The sequence below is a fragment of the Pseudophryne corroboree genome, chromosome 10, assembly GCF_028390025.1.
Source record: "Pseudophryne corroboree isolate aPseCor3 chromosome 10, aPseCor3.hap2, whole genome shotgun sequence".
Taxonomy (NCBI): domain Eukaryota; kingdom Metazoa; phylum Chordata; class Amphibia; order Anura; family Myobatrachidae; genus Pseudophryne; species Pseudophryne corroboree.
In genome coordinates, this window is record NC_086453.1 from 63613108 (window position 1) to 63637713 (window position 24606).

Below are 24606 nucleotides of genomic sequence, written 5' to 3' on the forward strand. Positions count from 1 at the left end.
AGCATTCCATCTGCGGTGTAGCCTGACTCTCCGATCCATTCTGGACTCACCTGTTTCCAGCTACAACATCACCTGCTTCCAGCTCAGCTTCCAGCAGTGTACAGCTTCTCTTAAAGGGCCGGTGTCCTTTCTGCAGTTTACCACTCTCCACCGGTATTATTATTTCTCCGCTCTCAAATTCTACATTTCATCTACATTGCATCGCTCTCAAGCTTTATTTATTATTTAACTGGTTCCAGCCAGTATCCACTCCGTGCCAACACCTGTCTGGTTCTAACCAGTACCCACAGCAGCATTTTATCTACAGCAGTCCAGCTTTCCCTGGAACACCAGCTGGTACGACCCTGGGCTTTCCTCATTGCTACAGTTGAGCCTGGTAAGGACTTTCCAACTTGCAGATAATAAGAACCGTCTCATACCACCAGAGCTCTGTGGCCCCTGCCACCCTGTAGTACCCAGGAACTGTGTTATTATTTCTCTGCTGATTTTTATGTTACTTTTTACTGCTACTGTGATGCATGGAGTTTGTCATAAATAAATATCATTGACTTTTACTCAAGTTGTCGTGGTCATGCCTTCGGGCGGTTTCTCTTCATGTTACTTACATGTCTAGGGGTCTGATACAACCTCCCAGGTTCCGGTACATCTCAGCCCCTACAACTGAGGCTGCCTTCCGTCAGCTCAGGCCCTCAGTTGTGACAGTAAGCACTGACCTAATGAATCCAGCCGGAGACCAGGATCAAGCGGCCAGGCCGATGCAAGAACTGGCAGCCCGACTTGAACATCAGGAGGCTGCACAGGTCCACATCATCCGCTGTCTCCAGGATTTCTCTACTCGGCTGGATGGGATTCAGACAACTCTCCGTGGATCAGGCGCATCTGGGGCGTCAACCACAGTGACTCCAACTATAACCCCACCCACCTTACCCGTTTCTGCTCCATGTCTTCATCTTCCAACGCCAGCAAAATTTGACGGATCTCCAAGATTCTGCAGGGGATTTCTCAACCAGTGTGAGATTCAGTTTGAGCTACAACCTGGCAATTTTCCCAGTGACCGTACAAAAATTGCCTACATCATCTCTCTTCTCAGTGGCTCAGCCCTCGACTGGGCATCACCGTTATGGGAGAGGTCCGACACCCTGCTATCTTCTTACACTGCATTCGTGTCAACATTCAGGCGCATCTTCGACGAGCCAGGCCGGGTAACTTCAGCTTCGTCTGAGATTCTCCGTTTACGCCAGGGATCACGTACTGTAGGACAATATCTTATACAGTTCCAGATTCTGGCATCTGAACTGGCATGGAACGACGAGGCCCTGTATGCTGCATTCTGGCATGGTTTATCCGAGCGTATTAAAGATGAGTTAGCTACCAGAGACTTACCCTCCAAGTTAGATGAGCTAATCTCACTTTGTACGAAAGTTGACTTACGTTTCAGAGAGAGAGCAACTGAGCGTGGAAGATCATCTGCTCCAAAATCTTCTGCTCCTCCTCCTCGCCAACTGTCACCAACTAAAGATGAACCCATGCAAATTGGCCGTTCCCGTTTAACTCCTGCTGAGCGCCGAAGACGTCTCTCTGAGTCTCTCTGTCTGTATTGTGCAGCTCCGTCTCACACTATTAATGCCTGTCCCAAACGTCCGGGAAACTCCAAATCCTAGCTTGCCAAGGAGAGGGCCGGCTAGGAGTAATGATCTCCTCTCCATCTCCTCAAGATTGTAATCTCCCAGTCTCGCTTCAAGTTGCTCAACGTTATCAGAACGTCATTGCCCTCCTGGATTCCGGAGCAGCTGGGAACTTTATTACCGAAGCCTATGTTAAACGGTGGTCCCTACCCACCGAGAGACTTCCTTCCTCCTTTTCCTTAACTGCCGTGGATGGCAGTAAAATTTTTGATACAGTTATTGCTCTAAGGACTCTACCAGTTCGTCTGAGAGTGGGAGTTCTTCATTCCGAACTTATTTCACTTTTAGTGATTCCAAGAGCCACACATCCTGTGGTCCTGGGCCTTCCATGGCTCCGTCTTCACAATCCTACAATTGATTGGACGACTACGCAAATTCTGGCATGGGGTCCCTCCTGTGCTGAGACATGTTTGTTTAAAGTGTTGCCTGTCTGTTCTTCCTCCCCCAGGTCGTCTGATGTTCCACCTCCTCCATATCAAGATTTCACGGATGTGTTCAGTAAAGCTTCTGCTGATATCCTTCCTCCTCATAGAGAATGGGACTGCCCGATTGATCTCGTTCCAGGGAAGGTTCCACCTCGAGGCCGAACTTATCCGTTGTCTCTGCCTGAGACGCATTCTATGGAGGAATACTTTAAAGAGAACCTAGCAAAGGGGTTCATTAGACCTTCTTCTTCTCCAGCCGGCGCAGGCTTCTTTTTTGTAAAAAAGAAAGATGGTGGTCTGCGGCCGTGCATCGGCTACAGAGGTTTGAACGACATTACCATCAAGAACCGCTATCCTTTACCCCTGATTACTGAGCTCTTTGACAGAGTTAGCGGAGCTACCATCTTTACAAAGCTGGACTTGAGAGGTGCATACAATCTCATCCGGATCCGTGAGGGTGACGAGTGGAAGACCGCATTTAACACCCGTGACGGACATTATGAGTACCTCGTCATGCCCTTCGGATTGAGCAATGCTCCAGCTGTCTTCCAGCATTTCGTCAATGAGATTTTCAGAGACATTCTATACCGTCATGTCGTGGTCTATCTAGATGATATCCTCATTTTTGCCAACAATTTAGAGGAACATCGTTTTTGGGTAAAGGAGGTTCTGTCCCGTCTCCGTGTCAATCATCTCTATTGCAAATTAGAGAAATGCGTCTTTGAAGTCAAGTCCATTCCGTTTCTAGGGTACATTGTGTCCGGTTCCGGACTAGAGATGGATCCTGAGAAACTACAAGCAATCCAGAATTGGCCGGTACCCTTAACCCTCAAAGGGGTCCAGAGGTTCTTAGGGTTCGCCAATTATTACCGAAAGTTTATACGAGACTTTTCCACCATTGTGGCACCTATTACTGCTTTCACCAAGAAGGGTGCTAACCCGTCCAAGTGGTCTGAAGAAGCCATGCAAGCTTTTCATCTGTTAAAACAGAGGTTCATCTCTGCGCCTGTCCTGAAACAGCCTGACATCGACTCTCCTTTCATCTTAGAGGTGGATGCCTCCTCCGTTGGAGTAGGAGCGGTGTTATCTCAGAGGGCTAAAGATGGCCATTTACATCCTTGCAGTTTCTTCTCACGGAAGTTCTCCCCAGCGGAGCGCAACTATGCCATTGGCGACCAGGAGTTGCTAGCCATCAAGCTCGCTCTAGAGGAGTGGAGATATCTGTTGGAGGGAGCTTCTCATTCAATCACCATCCTTACAGACCACAAGAACCTTCTATATCTGAAAGGCGCACAATGTCTCAACCCTCGTCAGGCCAGATGGGCACTTTTCTTTTCCAGGTTCGACTTTAAACTCCAGTTCTGTCCGGGCTCTCAGAATCGCAAGGCCGATGCCCTTTCCCGCTCATGGGAGCAAGAAAATGAGTCAGAGTCTTCAGACAAGCATCCTATTATAAATCCGTTGGCATTCTCCACGGTAGGGATGGACTCTACGCCCCCATCAGGGAAAAGTTTTGTGAAGCCGACACTAAGGAAGAAGCTCATGCATTGGGCCCATCTTTCCCGCTTTGCCGGACATACAGGTATCCAAAAAACCCTGGAGTTTATCTCTAGGTCCTATTGGTGGCCAACTCTGAAAAAGGACGTTTTGGAGTTTATTGCATCTTGCCCAAAGTGTGCTCAACATAAAGTATCCCGCCAGTCGCCTGCGGGGCAACTGGTTCCACTATCTGTTCCCCGTCGACCATGGACCCATTTGTCGATGGATTTTATTACAGATTTGCCCATGTGCAACAAGTTTAATACCATCTGGGTGGTAGTTGACCGGTTCACCAAGATGGCACACTTCATTCCTCTTACCGGTCTTCCGTCAGCTTCCAAGTTGGCTCAAGTATTCATACAAGAGATCTTTCGACTCCACGGTCTTCCAGAAGAAATTATCTCAGATCGAGGAGTTCAGTTCACAGCCAAATTCTGGCGAAGTTTATGTCAAGTCCTCCAAGTCAAGCTAAAGTTTTCCACGGCTTACCATCCTCAGACCAATGGTCAAACTGAGAGGGTGAATCAGGACTTGGAGTCCTTCCTCCGCATCTATGTGTCCTCCTCTCAAGATGACTGGGTTCAATTACTTCCCTGGGCCGAGTTCTGTCATAACAACCAGTATCATTCTTCATCTTCTTCAACACCATTCTTCACCAACTTTGGATTCCACCCTAAAGTCCCTGAGTTCCAACCGCTTCCAGCAACTTCTGTTCCCGCAGTGGATATCACCTTGCATCAGTTTGCCAATATCTGGAAGAGCGTACGATCAGCTCTGCTCAAGGCATCGTTCAGGTACAAGAAGTTTGCGGATAAGAAGCGTCGAGCAGTTCCTGCTCTCAAGGTGGGTGATCGGGTATGGTTATCCACGAAGAATTTGAGGTTAAGAGTTCCCAGTATGAAGTTTGCACCTCGCTACATCGGTCCTTTTAAAATTGATCAAGTCATCAATCCTGTTGCTTACAGACTCCAGTTGCCTCCCTTCTTAAAGATACCCAGGACATTCCATGTTTCCCTGTTGAAACCGCTAATCTTGAATCGGTTTCATTCCTCACTTCCTCCAACTCCGAAAGTCCAAACTCAACGAGGCGTTGAGTATGAAGTAGCCAAGATCCTGGACTCACGTCACCGTTACGGTCAACTTCAGTATCTTATTGACTGGAAGGGTTATGGCCCTGAGGAACGTTCATGGACCAATGCTTCTGATGTCCATGCTCCTACCTTGGTCCGGAGATTCCATTCCAAGTTTCCTCAAAAGCCAAAGAAGTGTCCTGGGGCCACTCCTAAAGGGGGGGGGGGGTGCTGTCACGATCCGGGTATCTGGACGCCATTTCTTACCTATCAGATGCCTCCTAAGGCTGGCTCAGCGCTCCAGGACCGGATCCCATCTGTTATCCTGATGTGCACATTCCCGCATCCTCTCCTGTCTCTCTGGACGCAGTCACAGTAACGCCTTATACATCTGGCATGGCGTCTCCCGCGGCCTCCGCCGCCGTCCCTGAGCTTCTGCATTCAGAGTGGCGATTACATCAGCCGCGGCCTCCGCTGTGTCCGCGTGGTCGGATGTGCATCTGTCAGCCTGGCGTCTCCTGTCTCCGGTGGCCGGCGCCGCCATTACTGTTTTCCAGACCACATGGATTACAATCCAAACTTCCCTCCAAGTGTCTGCATGGGCGCAGCCATCTTGGATTTTGTCAGCTGATCATTCCTACCAATCCGTTGTCAGTATTATTAATTTGCATAATTGCCTAGCCAATGCCTTCCTTGCTGCAGGTATAAATAGGTTGTGCCTGAGCAAGGAAGGCGTCAGTGCTTTGGTTGTCAAACCTAGTTCCAGTTTGTCTCTCTTCTGTGAATGTCTTTCAGGTTCCAGCTCCTGTCTCCAGACTTCTGCTATAGAGACCCGCACCAGCATTCCATCTGCGGTGTAGCCTGACTCTCCGATCCATTCTGGACTCACCTGTTTCCAGCTACAACATCACCTGCTTCCAGCTCAGCTTCCAGCAGTGTACAGCTTCTCTTAAAGGGCCGGTGTCCTTTCTGCAGTTTACCACTCTCCACCGGTATTATTATTTCTCCGCTCTTAAATTCTACATTTCATCTACATTGCATCGCTCTCAAGCTTTATTTATTATTTAACTTGTTCCAGCCAGTATCCACTCCGTGCCAACACCTGTCTGGTTCTAACCAGTACCCACAGCAGCATTTTATCTACAGCAGTCCAGCTTTCCCTGGAACACCAGCTGGTACGACCCTGGGCTTTCCTCATTGCTACAGTTGAGCCTGGTAAGGACTTTCCAACTTGCAGATAATAAGAACCGTCTCATACCACCAGAGCTCTGTGGCCCCTGCCACCCTGTAGTACCCAGGAACTGTATTATTATTTCTCTGCTGATTTTTATGTTACTTTTTACTGCTACTGTGATGCATGGAGTTTGTCATAAATAAATATCATTGAGTTTTACTCAAGTTGTCGTGGTCACGCCTTCGGGCGGTTTCTCTTCATGTTACTTACATGTCCAGGGGTCTGATACAACCTCCCAGGTTCCGGTACATCTCAGCCCCTACAACTGAGGCTGCCTTCCGTCAGCTCAGGCCCTCAGTTGTGACACTTCCGGCCTTCCGGTACTGCGATTGTTGGGGCAGATAGTGTTGCGCTGCCTTCAATCAAATATAAGTTTTTGCGCTAAGCATGTTCCGGGCATTGAAAATGGTGTGGCAGATGCGCTATCGCGTTTCCAGTGGCGCAGGTTTAGGGTGCTAGCTCCGGATGCGAATGTATCTGGTGACCCTTGCCCGTCTTATGCCTGGCAGGTAATATGCCCGGATTGGAGGGCTTAGCTCTGCGATCCCTGGCTCCCTCCACCCTTCGAGGGTACAGAAATGCTATGGGAGAGTGGGAAAGATATGTTCGTTTGCATCAGGAACAAGGTAAGACCGATTATGCAATGTTATTGGATTACGTTTGGGAATGTTTTAGAGCAGGCAGGTCAAGAGGGTTTGTAACACGTTTACTGTCTGCTCTTTCTTATTTCTTGAGACTTTATGGCCGGCATGATTTTACTAAGTCTTTCTTTCTAGCAAAGATTCTTAAAGGGTGGGCTCGAGTTATGCCCCCTGTACAAGATGCACGGAGACCAATAACCATTTCAATATTGCGGCGCATGGCGGTCGTTTTGCATGATGTCTGTGCATCTGATTACGAAGCACTCTTATTTACATTGTGTTTCGTCATGGCCTTCTTTGGGGCCTTTAGAGTCAGTGAACTGGTGTCAGCTTCGAAATCAGCGATGTCACCTATGCTTCGTGAACACGTGTCATTGGAAGATGGAGGCTTATGGTGCAAAGTACAACGTTCCAAAACGGACCAATTGGGCAAAGGTTGTTGGGTTGTTTTGAGATGTGTGGACGACAAAGAGATTTGTCCTGTGTCCTTGGCGAGGGTTTATGTGAAAACAAGGACTGATATTCCAGGTCCATGGTTGCAGCATTTGGATGGTATGCCGGTGACTCAATTTCAATTTAGATGGGTGTTGGAACGTTGTATTTGCACGATGGGTTTGCCGGTATCGAGATATGGTACCCATTCGTTTCGGATAGGTGCGGCGACAGCAGCAGCCGCTGAAGGCTGTTCGAGCGGGCAAATTAGAGCTCTGGGGAGGTGGAAGTCTGATGTATTTCGGAAATATATCAGGTTTTGACCTGTTTTAAAAAAAAAAAATCAGACTTGAGGTTTCAGCCACTCGCCATATTTGGGGGTCTTGAGGAATTTTTTATCCTGTCAGGTGCCTTAAGCCTTGGGGTTCATACCCGCCTGGCAGGTGTGTTTTTCGCCTCTCGTCAAGTCTGATCCCCCTTACCTAACCTCCCCCCCTTTTTGTAAAGAAAGGTAATTCCCGTTTCAAAAATTCTCACATTAGAGGCCAAATTAAACTATTTAATAAATAAATAATAAAACCATTTTAGCAAGTTTATAATGGGATGTTTTTGGGGTAATGTTGTTGCAAGATTTTGGTGTTAGGGGTTTTTTGTTCGATAAGTTTCTGTGAATGCTTTTGTATTTTCAGATTTGCGCTTGGATGAGTGTCCGATTTGGATTATGGGGCACTCATACGTGTACTATGGTGAAAGATCTGGTGTGGAGTGCCTTCAGTCCCCGGAAGCTAATCTGGTCAGATGGATCGGAGTGAGGGGACTTCGGTGGGAGCAAGTCATCCCGCTTTTTTGGCAGCAGTTGGAGAGGTCGGGATACCCCTTGAGGGTGGTGTTCCATGTTGCCGGAAATGATTTGACCAGAAGGTCTGGTTTAGATCTTCGTAAAGCTATAGTTAGGGACTTAGTTAATCTGCAGAACAGGTTGTGCCTTTTGAGTGTAGGATGGTCGGACATTATCCCTCGTTTGGTGTGGAGGGGTGCGGACAGACCTGCTGCCATTGAGTTGATCCGGCGCCGGATCAATTCTGTGGTGGGCAGAGCTGTTAGCGAAAATTGGGGGTTTGTGGTCCCACATCCCTCAATTTCAGTTTCTGCTCCTCATCTTTATATGGCCGATGGTGTCCATCTGAATTTGAGGGGTATGGAAATTTTTATGGAGGATTTGTTGTTAGCAGTTCTTACTCAGGAATTTTATTGATAGGTTGGAAGATTTTAGGAGTAGTTAAGGATAGGTTTAAGGTAGAGGTATGGTGGCGTGGGTTTCGTTGAAACTGTGGCGGGTTGGGACGGCCTGAAATTGTGGCTGTAATTTAAAGAGTTTTATAGGTGCTCAGGAGATGTGAAGGTGGTGGAGTTTGATACATTACGGGGCCGGAGTTCCATCGGACCAGGTGGGCTTCGGTCTCCGGTGGAGTTGGTACACACCTGAGCACCTTTGGGTGGGAGTTGGGGAATACCTTGAGTGGAGAGTTGGCCACGGTATTCCCGATAAAGAGCAAGTAACACAAGGGGTGGCAAATGGCCCATGATAGCCCCTTGTGATCAGTGGGGGGCTGGGCTGAAATTGGGCCCCTTAAAAGCCTCCCCTTGAAATGTATGGGGGCTGGGCTGAAATTGGGCCCTTAAACCCCCCCCCTTGTTATGCGATGGAGGCCGGGCTGAAGTTGGGCCCTTGCCTCCTCTTGTGTTGTGGTCAGCCACAGTTAAAAGGAAAGGTTAGAATAAATAGGGACATTTAAATAGGCCGTCCCTCCTTGCCACCATACCATTTGTTTTAATAAAAGCTGACAATTCTATTGGCAAACATTATTCTGGTGTCAGTGTCAGTTATTTCTTTATGGATGTTGGTGTATGCGGATGGATGAAGAACAGTCTATGATAGACATTTTAATTCTGGGCATGTGCTGTAATAATTGCATCTGGCTTCCTTCAAGCACTGTAACTTACCGGAAATCAAGCTGGAGATAATTAACGGTAATATTAACATTTTCAACATCCGCATCAGAATATCTCCTGGAAAGGAGATCAGAATAAGAATATTTCCATCCAGTGGTGGAAGCAATCGAAGGAGACAGCCAAAGACAGACCCTAATATCACACCTGAGAGAGAAATGGAGAAGACATTTAATTGTTGTGTAAAGGAAGTGGCATTAGACCATACCAATAACAAATCACTACATAGATTTGGGTGCACAATTAAGGAGCAAATGCAGGATTTCTAGAGGAGGGTTTCTAAATGCATTCCACAATCTCCCGCTCTGCAGAACATTTAAGCAAGTGCGGGAGTCTGGGTAAGTGGTTGCAGGGGCGTAGCCAGAACTTTGTGGGCCCAATAGCAACATTTTGAAGGGGCCCCGATCCCAATGCTTCTAAAGACACTTCTCTGCAGCAGTTGTAAATGTTACGCCCTATAATAGTGCCCTAGTTCATTTTTTGAACCATAGTAGAGCCTTATTTAGTGTTATGCCCCATAGTCGTGCCCTGGTTTCTTTTATGAATCGCAGTAGTGCTTAAATTCACCCTATGTCACATTTCAGAGCTGCCAGTACACATTATGTCACACAGTACCCCCAATTCACATTAATATGTATATAGTGCTCCCCGTTCATATTATGCCTCATTACAGTGCCCTGGTTCATATTATATACCATTAAAATGCCCTCCAGTTCATTTTATACCACACTACAATGAGCAGGTCCAGAGGCATACCTAGATATATTGCAGGCCCCAAGGAAAAAGTTTGAAATGACCCCTATGTATCACCCAATGGAGAAAAATTTATATAACACATGTAACTGTGACAGGGAAGGTGCGCCCCTCTCAGCTCTGGGCCCCATAGCAGCTGCACTCCCTGCACCTATGGTAGCTACGCCCTTGCACAACAGCAAACTTGGTAGAAGAAGTCTGCTACCACTGAGGATTTGTTCACAAACTGAGTGACAGGTAGGCAGTATTTGAGGGGAGGATGGGGGATGGCTGGAAAAATGCAGCTGCGTCAGGAACATTGGGGGTCATTCCAAGTTGATCGCTCGCTAGCTACTTTTTGCAGCCATGCAAACGCATAGTCACCGCCCACTGGGGAGTGTATATTTGCTGTACAAAGGTGTGATCGCATGTGCAGCCGAGCGGTACAAAAAATAGTTTGTGCAGTTTCTTAGTTGCCCAGGACTTACTCAGCCGCTGCGATCAATTCAGCCTGTCTGGTCCCGGAATTGACATCAGACACCCTCCCTGCAAACACTTGATCACGCCTGCATTTTTCCAAACACTCCCAGAAAACGATCAGTTGCCACCCACAAACCCACAAACGCCTTCTTCCTGTCAATCTCCTTGCGATCGGCTGTGTGAGTGGATTCTTCGTTAAATCCATCGCACAGCAACGATACGCTTTGTACTCGTACGATGCACCTGCGCATTGCGGTCCATACGCATGCTCAGTAGTGACCTGATCGCTGCGCTGCGAAAAACTGCAGCGTGCGAACAGGTCGGAATTACCCCCATTTTTTGGGCATGCCAAAGTCAGCAATTCGCTTGGAGCTGGAGAGGCCCAGGTGTCTTAGCAGAGTCGCTCAGTCAGCGATAGCATAGACTTACCAAGAAGGTAGATGATCGACCAATGTGCATCCGATGTTTCTGCTTTTGTACGTAAGTGATAGATGTGAGACACCAGCAGTGTGCGTCTCTATGCACAAGACGGCGGCTGAGACATTAGCATATTTTCACAATTGCACAGCAACAGAAATAACATCTGTATCAGGCTCAGTTATGTTTATGAATAAAATGATGCATGGCCAACGTCACATGAGCCACAAAATGCTTAGAGGTGAACAGTATGTACAGTATATGTATGTATATGTGGATGTGGTGTATGTGTGACTGTGCAGCATAATGTGTGTAGGCGTCACTGCTTCACGGGGCATTGCATCTTGTATAAGCGTCACTGGTATAGGGGGGGTTATGTGTGTAAGCGTCACTGGTACAGGGGGCGTTACGTGTGTAAGCGTCACTGGTACAGGGGGTGTTACGTGTGTAAGCGTCACTGGTACAGGGGGGGTTATGTGTGTAGGCGTCACTGGTACAGGGGGCGTTTCGTGTGTAAGCGTTACTGGTGCAGGGTGCGTTACGTGTGTAAGCGGCACTGGTACAGGGGGCGTTACATGTGTAAGCGGCACTGGTGCAGGGGGCGTTACATGTGTAAGCGGCACTGGTGCAGGGGGCGTTATGTGTGTAAGCATCACTGGTACAGGGCGCATTACGTGTGTAAGTAGCATCACTGGTACAGGGGGCGTTACGTGTGTAAGCTTCACTGGTACAAGGGGCGTTACGTGTGTAAGCGTTACTGGTGCAGGGGGTGTTACATGTGTAAGCATCACTGGTACAGGGGGAGTTACGTGTGTAAGCGTCACTGGTACAGGGGGCGTTACGTGTGTAAGCGTCACTGGTACAGGGGGCGTTACGTGTGTAAGTGTCACTGGTACAGGGGCGTTACGTGTGTAAGCGTCACTGGTACAGGGGGCGTTACGTGTGTAAGCGTTACTGGTGCAGGGGGCGTTGCATGTGTAAGCATCACTGTTGCAGGGAGTTTTACATGTGTAAGCGTCACTGCATCTTGTATAAGCGTCACTGGTACAGGGGGCGTTACGTGTGCAAGCATCACTACTGCAGGGGGCGTTAAGTGTGTAAGCGGAACTATTACAGGGAGCATTATGTGTAAAAGTATGGGAGGGCGCAAATTTATAGTTTGCAAGGGGGCGCCGAACACCCTAGCACCGGCCCTGGTTGAAACCAAACATTTTTTGTTTAAAACAAGTTTTTAATCTGTTCAGTTTGTTTTTGTTTCTTTTTTACTGTCTTCAAATCAAATTTGTTGCTTAAACACAAATCTTTAAAGTAAACTAGAACTAAAAAAATATGTTTGTTTCACGCAGATCTAAATCTTTGGTAGTGTCCAAAAGTCCAGTGTGGAGTACAGGGGCGGGTCCAGAAGAAAATGACAGGGGGGTCACCATGACAGGGGAAGGTTGGAGGTTACCGGTACTAATGGGCCCTACACATTACACCATCCGCTGAGAGGCGTGTAATGAAAATGACTTACATCCAAATGTAAATGAGCCCCAAAGTCAGTAAGATCTACTTGTTGAAGAAAAGACACTGATATTTTGGGGGATTTGTTTGTGTATTGTATTTTACAAGAGGTTCCATATACTGTAAGTGGCCATAGGGATCATTGTGCCTTATAACCAATGCAAGGAAATGGTGCTGATGATACCATTTAAATGTATGTACAGTATCTACTGTATGATTTCTTTTTTTCAGGGAGATTGAGGGACCATTCAGGGAGTGAGGGAGATTGCTACTATTTCAGGGAGTCTCCTGCAGAATGAGGCAGGGTAGGCAACTATGGTCCATACACAGGGTGACAGAGGGATATACACAGGGTGACAGAGGGATATACACAGGGTGACAGAGGGATATACATAGGGTGACAGAGGGATATACACAGGGTGACAGTGGTACATACACAGGGTGACAGAGGGATATACACAGGGTGACAGAGGGATATACACAGGGTGACAGAGGGATATACACAGGGTGACAGAGGGATATACACAGGGTGACAGAGGGATATACACAGGGTGCCAGTGGCACATACACAGGGTGACAGTGGCACATACACACGGTGACAGAGGGCCATACACAGGGTGACAGAGGGATATACACAGCGTGACAGAGGGCCATACACTAGGGTGACAGTGGAGTATATACAGGGTGACAGAGTGGCATATACACAGGGATACAGAGGGGCATACACAGGGTGACAGAGGGCCATATACTAGGGTGACAGAGTGGCATATACACAGGGTGAGAGAGGGACTTATACACAGGGTGACAGAGGGCCATATACTAGGGTGACAGTGGAGTATATACAGGGTGACAGAGTGGCATGTACACAGGGTGACAGCGGTCCATACACAGGGTGACAGAGGGGCATACACAGGGTGACAGAGGGGCATATATACAGGGTGAAGGTGGCACATACACAGGGTGACAGAGGGAAATACACAGGGTGACAGAGGGCCATACACAGGGTGACAGAGGGATATACACAGGGTGACAGAGGGCCATACACAGGGTGACAGAGGGCCATACACAGGGTGACAGAGGGCCATACACAGGGTACAGGGTGACAGAGGGTCATACACAGGGTGACAGAGGGATATACACAGGGTGACAGAGGGCCATACACAGGGTGACAGAGGGCCATACACAGGGTGACAGAGGGATATACACAGGGTGACAGAGGGCCATACACAGGGTGACAGAGGGCCATACACAGGGTGACAGAGGGTCATACACAGGGTGACAGAGGGCCATACACAGGGTGACAGAGGGATATACACAGGGTGACAGAGGGATATACACAGGGTGACAGAGGGATATACACAGGGTGACAGTGGGATATACACAGGGTGACAGAGGGATATACACAGGGTGACAGAGGGATATACACAGGGTGACAGAGGGATATACACAGGGTGCCAGTGGCACATACACAGGGTGACAGTGGCACATACACACGGTGACAGAGGGCCATACACAGGGTGACAGAGGGATATACACAGCGTGACAGAGGGCCATACACTAGGGTGACAGTGGAGTATATACAGGGTGACAGAGTGGCATATACACAGGGATACAGAGGGGCATACACAGGGTGACAGAGGGCCATATACTAGGGTGACAGAGTGGCATATACACAGGGTGAGAGAGGGACTTATACACAGGGTGACAGAGGGCCATATACTAGGGTGACAGTGGAGTATATACAGGGTGACAGAGTGGCATGTACACAGGGTGACAGCGGTCCATACACAGGGTGACAGAGGGGCATACACAGGGTGACAGAGGGGCATATATACAGGGTGAAGGTGGCACATACACAGGGTGACAGAGGGAAATACACAGGGTGACAGAGGGCCATACACAGGGTGACAGAGGGATATACACAGGGTGACAGAGGGCCATACACAGGGTGACAGAGGGCCATACACAGGGTGACAGAGGGCCATACACAGGGTGACAGAGGGATATACACAGGGTGACAGAGGGCCATACACAGGGTAACAGAGGGCCATACACAGGGTAACAGTGGCGCATACACAGGGTGACAGAGGGCCATACACAGGGTGACAGAGGGTCATACACAGGGTGACAGAGGGCCATACACAGGGTGACAGAGGGCCATACACAGGGTAACAGAGGGCCATACACAGGGTAACAGTGGCGCATACACAAGGTAACAGTGGCGCATACACAGGGTGACAGAGGGGAATACACAGGGTGACAGAGGGCCACATACTAGGGTGAGAGAGGGCCATACACAGGGTGACAGAGGGGCATATACACAGGGTGACAGTGGCACATACACAGGGTGACAGTGTGGCATACACAGGGTGACAGAGCATACACATGGGGTGACAGAGGGGAATGCACAGGGTGACAGTGGCGCATACACAGGGTGACAGTGGCGCATACACAGGGTGACAGAGGGGCATACACAGGGTGACAGAGGGGCATACACAGGGTGACAGTGGCGCATACACAGGGTGACAGAGGCCATACACTAGGATGACAGAGGGGCATACACAGGGTGACAGAGGGCCATATACTAGGGTGACAGAGGGGAATGCACAGGGTGACAGTGGCGCATACACAGGGTGATAGTGGCGCATACACAGGGTGACAGAGGGGCATACACAGGGTGACAGAGGGCCATATACTAGGGTGACAGAGAAGCATACACAGGGTGAGAGAGGGCCATACACAGGGGGACAGTGGCACATAGACAGGGTGACAGATAGGCAAACGCATGGAGTGACAGAGGGGAATACACAGGTTGACAGTGGGCATGTACAGGTTGACGGGTGGTCTTCACTTTGCCGGCGGTCGGGTTCCTGGTGACCAGCATACCAGCGCCGGAATCCCGACCGCCGGCATACCGATAGTTCTTCTCCCTCTTGGGGGTCCACGACCTCCCTGGAAATCTTTTATAATTTAGTCTGTCCTTCATTTGTGATTCCAGAATATCCGGGGTTGTGATAGTTTTCACTTGCAATAGGAAATATATGTCTCATTTAACTTTAAAAAATATATATATATATATATTTATTGTGCATTACAGGAGGAATTGAGAACATTTTTGCTTGACGCCCACAATCCGTAGATGTTTATGCCACCCAAATTGGTTTAAAGGCATTGGCGTTTCTATCATGGGTGCAATGTGTGCGGTGCACACGAGCCCCTGGGTCCAGACGGGGCCCACGCCGCACACATTGCACCCATATTTTAGTACTCACCTCTCCAGAGGCCACCGTCTGGTTCTACAGCCGCTGTTGTCGCACAAAAAAATACCTTCCAAAATGGCCGCCGCGCATGTGCAGTTTGAATTTTGTCTCCGGAACATGGCGGGAGCCATGTTTCCGGAGACCTGTGCATGCGCAATAGGCTCCGGCACAGTGTCGGAGCATACGGCGCCGTGGAGAGGCAGGGGCCCAGCCGGAGTCTGCACACGGGCCCGCTCTTCGCTTAAGACGCCCCTGGTTTAAGGTGATTACAATTCATTACATGAAAGCGAAATAATCATGAAAAATTAGTTAAATAGGAATTGTGGTGCCCGTCCTATATTTTCTGGGAAGAAATGACATTGTCGTGAAAAGTCCTTTTTCTAGTGGCATTAAAAGGCAAAGTGGTGTGAAGCTACAGATGTATTGCGTGTACGTGTGTGAAATCATTGTAACAAATGGGAAATGTCAAACTTGTTCCTTTCCAAGACAAAAACAGATGTTTAAGAACAAAAATTGTGCATTGGAATTTGGAAGCAGAAAAATGTAAGTTTTGTTATAAAGGCATTTCTGCAGTCAGAGCCTGCCTCACGTGACCAGTGTACGATACCATGTAAGAGGTAGCAAGGGAAGCATGTGACAGCAGGTGGGGGATTATGATAGGGTTTATACAGTAACCCCCACCCTCCCGCACAGCAATCACGCAAGAGAAATAATGAGTCGCTAATGAGTTTTCTGCAGCCTGTCATTACTTTCCCACAAGCCAGACGGCACAGTAAAGCACATCTGTGCATGCTACAATATGCACTCCTAATCCTCTTGTGACTGGGAAGAGAAAGGGAAAGTGCTGTAAGATTTGGGTTGGGAGGTGGGGGGGGTGTGTGAAACGCGTGAATCAGTAGGTGCCGGAAAAAGAAAGTGGAAGTGTCTGGCTGACTGAAATGACAGCTGTGCTCCGTTTTGGTCGTTTTAGATATTGTCACTTCCCCTGTTACATAATTGTTAACACTCAGAGAGATCTATTCATGAAGCAGTGAAAAGTGGGGAGAGGTGAGCCAGTGGAGAAGTTGCCCATGGCAACCAATCAGCATTGAAGTAACATTTATAATTTGATTACTATAAAATTATACAAAGCAGCTGATTGGTTGCAATTGGCAACTTCTGTTATTTGTCTGATATCTGATATATAGATGGAGCTGCGTTCATCTGAGGCGGCTCCATCGCAGGCGTGCACTCCTGGCGTGACTAAGTTATCCATCCACCTGGTCACGCCGGGAGTGCACAGAGACGCTCCCATTCATAGCATCTGCGTCCGAGCGTGCGACGGAGACACTCTCCCATTCTAGTGAATGGGGCGCGTTTCCGTCACGGGCAAGCGCGCCCGGACGGAGATGCTCTCAGCGTTAGGCGCGCCCAGGTGGGCATACCCAGACACAGATGGAGCCACGACTAGCGTGGCTCCATCTGTAAACTGAATGCCGACAAAGATAACAACATAACAAAATAATTGCAGCCACTGCTGCTAGTGATAGGCTGCTAAATAATAATTGAATACAAATCACTGGGGTTCCACAGATTTATTATATAACCAAAGCCTGCATATCCTAATGTGCATATCAGAATAAATTGTCTGATTTCCCAATATCATCCAAGTATAATGATGAGTCAATCATTCAGCTAATAGTGGTGGGAAGGCATCAGATGATGGGGCGCGTGGACAGGGCCAGCAACAGAGATTATGAGGTATACCCATTTTTAGGGGGCCCTCAGTTCCCGTGTCCACTCAACATCCCTCCAGCCAGCCCCCATAGCATCCCCCCAGACAGCACCCACAGCATCTCTCCAGCTTCCTTCTGTCTCTCCAGCCCTAGCCCCCCACAGCCTCCCTTTAGCCAGCTGCACAGTGTACTTCTAGCCCTGACACCCATAGACCCCACAGCATCACTTTAAGCAGCTGCACAGTGTCCCTCTAGCACTGACACCCCTAGCCCCCACAGCATCACTTTATCCAGCTTCACAGTGTCATTCTAGCCCTGACACCGGTAGACCCCACTGTGTCCGTTTAGCCAGCTGCACAGTGTTCCTCTAGCCATGACACCCCTACCCCTACGATGACCCTTTAGGCAGCTGCACAGTGTTTCTCTAACCCTGACACCACTAGCCTCCACAGCATCCCTTTATCCAGCTGCACAGTGTCCCTCTAGCCCTGACACCCCTAGCCCCCAGAGCATCCCTTTATCCAGCTGCAGTGTCCCTCTAGCCCTGACACCCCTAGCCCCCACAGCATCACTTTATCCAGCTACACAGTGTCCCTCTAACCCAGACACCCCTAGCCCCCACAGCATCCCTTTATCCAGCTGCAGTGTCCCTCTAGCCCAGACACCCCTAGCCCCCACAGCATCCCTTTATCCAGCTGCACAGTGTCCCTCTAACCCAGACACCCCTAGCCCCCACAGAATCCCTTTATCCAGCTGCACAGTGTCCCTCTAGCCCTGACACCCCTAGCCCCCACAGCATCCCTTTATCCAGCTGCACAGTGTCCCTCTAGCCCTGACACCCCTAGCCTCCACAGTATCCCTTTATCCAGCTGCACAGTGTCCCTCTAGCCCTGACACCTCTAGCCTCCACAGCATCCCTTTATCCAGCTGCACAGTGTCCCTCTAGCCCTGACACCTCTAACCTCCACAGCATCCCTTTATCCAGCTGCATAGTGTCCCTCTAGCCCTGACACCTCTAGCCTCCACAGCATCCCTTTATCCAGCTGCACAGTGTCCCTCTAACCCTGACACCCCTAGCCCCCAGAGCGTCCCTTTATCCAGCTACACAGTGTCCCTCTAGCCCTGACACCCCTAGCCTCCACAGCATCCCTTTATCCAGCTGCACAGTGTCCCTCTAACCCTGACACACCTAGCCCCCAGAGCATCCCTTTATCCAGCTGCACAGTGTCCCTCTAGCCCTGACACCCCTAGCCTCCACAGCATCCCTTTATCCAGCTGCACAGTGTCCCTCTAGCCCTGACACCACTAGCCTCCACAGCATCCCTTTATCCAGCTGCATAGTGTCCCTCTAGCCCTGACACCCCTAGCCTCCACAGCATCCCTTTATCTAGCTGCACAGTGTCCCTCTAGCCCTGATGCCACTAGCCTCCACAGCATCCCTTTATCCAGCTGCACAGTGTCCCACTAGCCCTGACACCTCTAGCCTCCACAGCATCCCTTTATCCAGCTGCACAGTGTCCCTCTAGCCCTGACACCCCTAGCCTCCACAGCATCCCTTTATCCAGCTGCATAGTGTCCCTCTAGCCCTGACACCACTAGCCTCCACAGCATCCCTTTATCCAGCTGCACAGTGTCCCTCTAGCCCTGACACCACTAGCCTCCACAGCATCCCTTTATCCAGCTGCACAGTGTCCCTCTAGCCCTGACACCCCTAGCCTCCACAGCATCCCTTTATCCAGCTGCATAGTGTCCCTCTAGCCCTGACACCCCTAGCCTCCACAGCATCCCTTTATCCAGCTGCACAGTGTCCCTCTAGCCCTGATGCCACTAGCCTCCACAGCATCCCTTTATCCAGCTGCACAGTGTCCCTCTAGCCCTGACACCCCTAGCCTCCACAACATCACTTTATCCAGCTGCATAGTGTCCCTCTAGCCCTGACACCACTAGCCTCCACAGCATCCCTTTATCCAGCTGCACAGTGTCCCTCTAGCCCTGACACCACTAGCCTCCACAGCATCCCTTTATCCAGCTGCACAGTGTCCCTCTAGCCCTGACACCTCTAGCCTCCACAGCATCCCTTTATCCAGCTGCACAGTGTCCCTCTAGCCCTGACACCCCTAGCCTCCACAGCATCCCTTTATCCAGCTGCATAGTGTCCCTCTAGCCCTGACACCCCTAGCCCCCACAGCATCCCTTTATCCAGCTGCACAGTGTCCCTCTAGCCCTGACACCCCTAGCCTCCACAGCATCCCTTTATCCAGCTGCACAGTGTCCCTCTAGCCCTGACACCTCTAGCCTCCACAGCATCCCTTTATCCAGCTGCACAGTGTCCCTCTAGCCATGACACCTCTAGCCTCCACAGCATCCCTTTATCCAGCTGCATAGTGTCCCTCTAGCCCTGACACCCCTAGCCTCCACATCATCCCTTTATCCAGCTGCACAGTGTCCCTCTAACCCTGACACCCCTATCCCCCAGAGCATCCCTTTATTCAGCTACACAGTGTCCCTCTAGCCCTGACACCCCTAGCCTCCACAGCATCCCTTTATCCAGCTGCACAGTGTCCCTCTAGCCCTGACACCCCTAGCCTCCACAGCATCCCTTTATCCAGCTGCACAGTGTCCCTCTAGCCCTGACACCCCTAGCCTCCACAGCATCCCTTTATCCAGCTGCATAGTGTCCCTCTAGCCCTGACACCCCTAGCCCCCACAGCATCCCTTTATCCAGCTGCACAGTGTCCCTCTAGCCCTGACACCCCTAGCCTCCACAGCATCCCTTTATCCAGCTACACAGTGTCCCTCTAGCCCTGACACCTCTAGCCTCCACAGCATCCCTTTATCCAGCTGCACAGTGTCCCTCTAGCCCTGACACCTCTAGCCTCCACAGCATCCCTTTATCCAGCTGCATAGTGTCCCTCTAGCCCTGACACCCCTAGCCCCCACAGCATCCCTTTATCCAGCTGCACAGTGTCCCTCTAGCCCTGACACCCCCTAGCCTCCACAGCATCCCTTTATCCAGCTGCACAGTGTCCCTCTAGCCCTGACACCTCTAGCCTCCACAGCATCCCTTTATCCAGCTGCATAGTGTCCCTCTAGCCCTGACACCACTAGCCTCCACAGCATCCCTTTATCCAGCTGCACAGTGTCCCTCTAGCCCTGACACCTCTAGCCTCCACAGCATCCCTTTATCCAGCTGCACAGTGTCCCTCTAGCCCTGACACCCCTAGCCTCCACAGCATCCCTTTATCCAGCTGCATAGTGTCCCTCTAGCCCTGACACCCCTAGCCCCCACAGCATCCCTTTATCCAGCTGCACAGTGTCCCTCTAGCCCTGACATCCCTAGCCTCCACAGCATCCCTTTATCCAGCTGCACAGTGTCCCTCTAGCCCTGACACCTCTAGCCTCCACAGCATCCCTTTATCCAGCTGCACAGTGTCCCTCTAGCCCTGACACCTCTAGCCTCCACAGCATCCCTTTATCCAGCTGCATAGTGTCCCTCTAGCCCTGACACCCCTAGCCTCCACAGCATCCCTTTATCCAGCTGCACAGTGTCCCTCTAACCCTGACACCCCTAGCCCCCAGAGCATCCCTTTATCCAGCTGCACAGTGTCCCTCTAGCCCTGACACCTCTAGCCTCCACAGCATCCCTTTATCCAGCTGCATAGTGTCCCTCTAGCCCTGACACCACTACCCCTACGACGTCCCTTTAGCCAGCTGCACAGTGTCCCTCTAGCCCTGACACCCCTAGCCTCCACAGCATCCCTTTATCCAGCTGCACAGTGTCCCTCTAGCCCTGACACCTCTAGCCTCCACAGCATCCCTTTATCCAGCTGCACAGTGTCCCTCTAGCCCTGACACCCCTAGCCTCCACAGCATCCCTTTATCCAGCTGCATAGTGTCCCTCTAGCCCTGACACCCCTAGCCCCCCACAGCATCCCTTTATCCAGCTGCACAGTGTCCCTCTAGCCCTGACACCCCCTAGCCTCCACAGCATCCCTTTATCCAGCTGCACAGTGTCCCTCTAGCCCTGACACCTCTAGCCTCCACAGCATCACTTTATCCAGCTGCACAGTGTCCCTCTAGCCCTGACACCTCTAGCCTCCACAGCATCCCTTTATCCAGCTGCATAGTGTCCCTCTAGCCCTGACACCACTAGCCTCCACAGAATCCCTTTATCCAGCTGCACAGTGTCCCTCTAGCCCTGACACCCCTAGCCCCCACAGCATCCCTTTATCCAGCTGCACAGTGTCCCTCTAGCCCTGACACCCCTAGCCTCCACAGTATCCCTTTATCCAGCTGCACAGTGTCCCTCTAGCCCTGACACCTCTAGCCTCCACAGCATCCCTTTATCCAGCTGCACAGTGTCCCTCTAGCCCTGACACCTCTAGCCTCCACAGCATCCCTTTATCCAGCTGCATAGTGTCCCTCTAGCCCTGACACCTCTAGCCTCCACAGCATCCCTTTATCCAGCTGCACAGTGTCCCTCTAACCCTGACACCCCTAGCCCCCAGAGCGTCCCTTTATCCAGCTACACAGTGTCCCTCTAGCCCTGACACCCCTAGCCTCCACAGCATCCCTTTATCCAGCTGCACAGTGTCCCTCTAACCCTGACACACCTAGCCCCCAGAGCATCCCTTTATCCAGCTGCACAGTGTCCCTCTAGCCCTGACACCCCTAGCCTCCACAGCATCCCTTTATCCAGCTGCACAGTGTCCCTCTAGCCCTGACACCACTAGCCTCCACAGCATCCCTTTATCCAGCTGCATAGTGTCCCTCTAGCCCTGACACCCCTAGCCTCCACAGCATCCCTTTATCCAGCTGCACAGTGTCCCTCTAGCCCTGATGCCACTAGCCTCCACAGCATCCCTTTATCCAGCTGCACAGTGTCCCACTAGCCCTGACACCTCTAGCCTCCACAGCATCCCTTTATCCAGCTGCACAGTGTCCCTCTAGCCCTGACACCCCTAGCCTCCACAGCATCCCTTTATCCAGCTGCATAGTGTCCCTCTAGCCCTGACACCACTAGCCTCCACAGCATCCCTTTATCCAGCTGCACAGTGTCCCTCTAGCCCTGACACCACTAGCCTCCACAGCATCCCTTTATCCAGCTGCACAGTGTCCCTCTAGCCCTGACACCCCTAGCCTCCACAGCATCCCTTTATCCAGCTGCATAGTGTCCCTCTAGCCCTGACACCCCTAGCCTCCACAGCATCCCTTTATCCAGCTGCACAGTGTCCCTCTAGCCCTGATGCCACTAGCCTCCACAGCATCCCTTTATCCAGCTGCACAGTGTCCCTCTAGCCCTGACACCTCTAGCCTCCACAGCATCCCTTTATCCAGCTGCACAGTGTCCCTCTAGCCCTGACACCCCTAGCCTCCACAACATCACTTTATCCAGCTGCATAGTGTCCCTCTAGCCCTGACACCACTAGCCTCCACAGCATCCCTTTATCCAGCTGCACAGTGTCCCTCTAGCCCTGACACCACTAGCCTCCACAGCATCCCTTTATCCAGCTGCACAGTGTCCCTCTAGCCCTGACACCTCTAGCCTCCACAGCATCCCTTTATCCAGCTGCACAGTGTCCCTCTAGCCCTGACACCCCTAGCCTCCACAGCATCCCTTTATCCAGCTGCATAGTGTCCCTCTAGCCCTGACACCCTAGCCCCCACAGCATCCCTTTATCCAGCTGCACAGTGTCCCTCTAGCCCTGACACCCCTAGCCTCCACAGCATCCCTTTATCCAGCTGCACAGTGTCCCTCTAGCCCTGACACCTCTAGCCTCCACAGCATCCCTTTATCCAGCTGCACAGTGTCCCTCTAGCCATGACACCTCTAGCCTCCACAGCATCCCTTTATCCAGCTGCATAGTGTCCCTCTAGCCCTGACACCCCTAGCCTCCACATCATCCCTTTATCCAGCTGCACAGTGTCCCTCTAACCCTGACACCCCTATCCCCCAGAGCATCCCTTTATTCAGCTACACAGTGTCCCTCTAGCCCTGACACCCCTAGCCTCCACAGCATCCCTTTATCCAGCTGCACAGTGTCCTTCTAGCCCTGACACCCCTAGCCTCCACAGCATCCCTTTATCCAGCTGCACAGTGTCCCTCTAGCCCTGACACCCCTAGCCTCCACAGCATCCCTTTATCCAGCTGCATAGTGTCCCTCTAGCCCTGACACCCCTAGCCCCCACAGCATCCCTTTATCCAGCTGCACAGTGTCCCTCTAGCCCTGACACCCCTAGCCTCCACAGCATCCCTTTATCCAGCTACACAGTGTCCCTCTAGCCCTGACACCTCTAGCCTCCACAGCATCCCTTTATCCAGCTGCACAGTGTCCCTCTAGCCCTGACACCTCTAGCCTCCACAGCATCCCTTTATCCAGCTGCATAGTGTCCCTCTAGCCCTGACACCCCTAGCCCCCACAGCATCCCTTTATCCAGCTGCACAGTGTCCCTCTAGCCCTGACACCCCCTAGCCTCCACAGCATCCCTTTATCCAGCTGCACAGTGTCCCTCTAGCCCTGACACCTCTAGCCTCCACAGCATCCCTTTATCCAGCTGCATAGTGTCCCTCTAGCCCTGACACCACTAGCCTCCACAGCATCCCTTTATCCAGCTGCACAGTGTCCCTCTAGCCCTGACACCTCTAGCCTCCACAGCATCCCTTTATCCAGCTGCACAGTGTCCCTCTAGCCCTGACACCCCTAGCCTCCACAGCATCCCTTTATCCAGCTGCATAGTGTCCCTCTAGCCCTGACACCCCTAGCCCCCACAGCATCCCTTTATCCAGCTGCACAGTGTCCCTCTAGCCCTGACATCCCTAGCCTCCACAGCATCCCTTTATCCAGCTGCACAGTGTCCCTCTAGCCCTGACACCTCTAGCCTCCACAGCATCCCTTTATCCAGCTGCACAGTGTCCCTCTAGCCCTGACACCTCTAGCCTCCACAGCATCCCTTTATCCAGCTGCATAGTGTCCCTCTAGCCCTGACACCCCTAGCCTCCACAGCATCCCTTTATCCAGCTGCACAGTGTCCCTCTAACCCTGACACCCCTAGCCCCCAGAGCATCCCTTTATCCAGCTGCACAGTGTCCCTCTAGCCCTGACACCTCTAGCCTCCACAGCATCCCTTTATCCAGCTGCATAGTGTCCCTCTAGCCCTGACACCACTACCCCTACGACGTCCCTTTAGCCAGCTGCACAGTGTCCCTCTAGCCCTGACACCCCTAGCCTCCACAGCATCCCTTTATCCAGCTGCACAGTGTCCCTCTAGCCCTGACACCTCTAGCCTCCACAGCATCCCTTTATCCAGCTGCACAGTGTCCCTCTAGCCCTGACACCCCTAGCCTCCACAGCATCCCTTTATCCAGCTGCACAGTGTCCCTCTAACCCTGACACCCCTAGCCCCCACAGCATCCCTTTATCCAGCTGCACAGTGTCCCTCTAGCCCTGACACCCCTAGCCTCC

General features: G+C 51.1%; 1 protein-coding gene across 1 annotated transcript in view; it reads right to left on the reverse strand.

Moving 5' to 3' along the window:
* Positions 1 to 24606, reverse strand: part of LOC134966018 (excitatory amino acid transporter 2-like) — a 148278-nt gene that overhangs the window by 116346 nt on the left and 7326 nt on the right. Inside the window, exon 2 of the mRNA XM_063942468.1 lies at positions 9031 to 9183. Within this exon, the coding sequence (XP_063798538.1) occupies positions 9031 to 9183 (153 nt within the window). The remainder of the gene's footprint in view (positions 1 to 9030; positions 9184 to 24606) is intronic.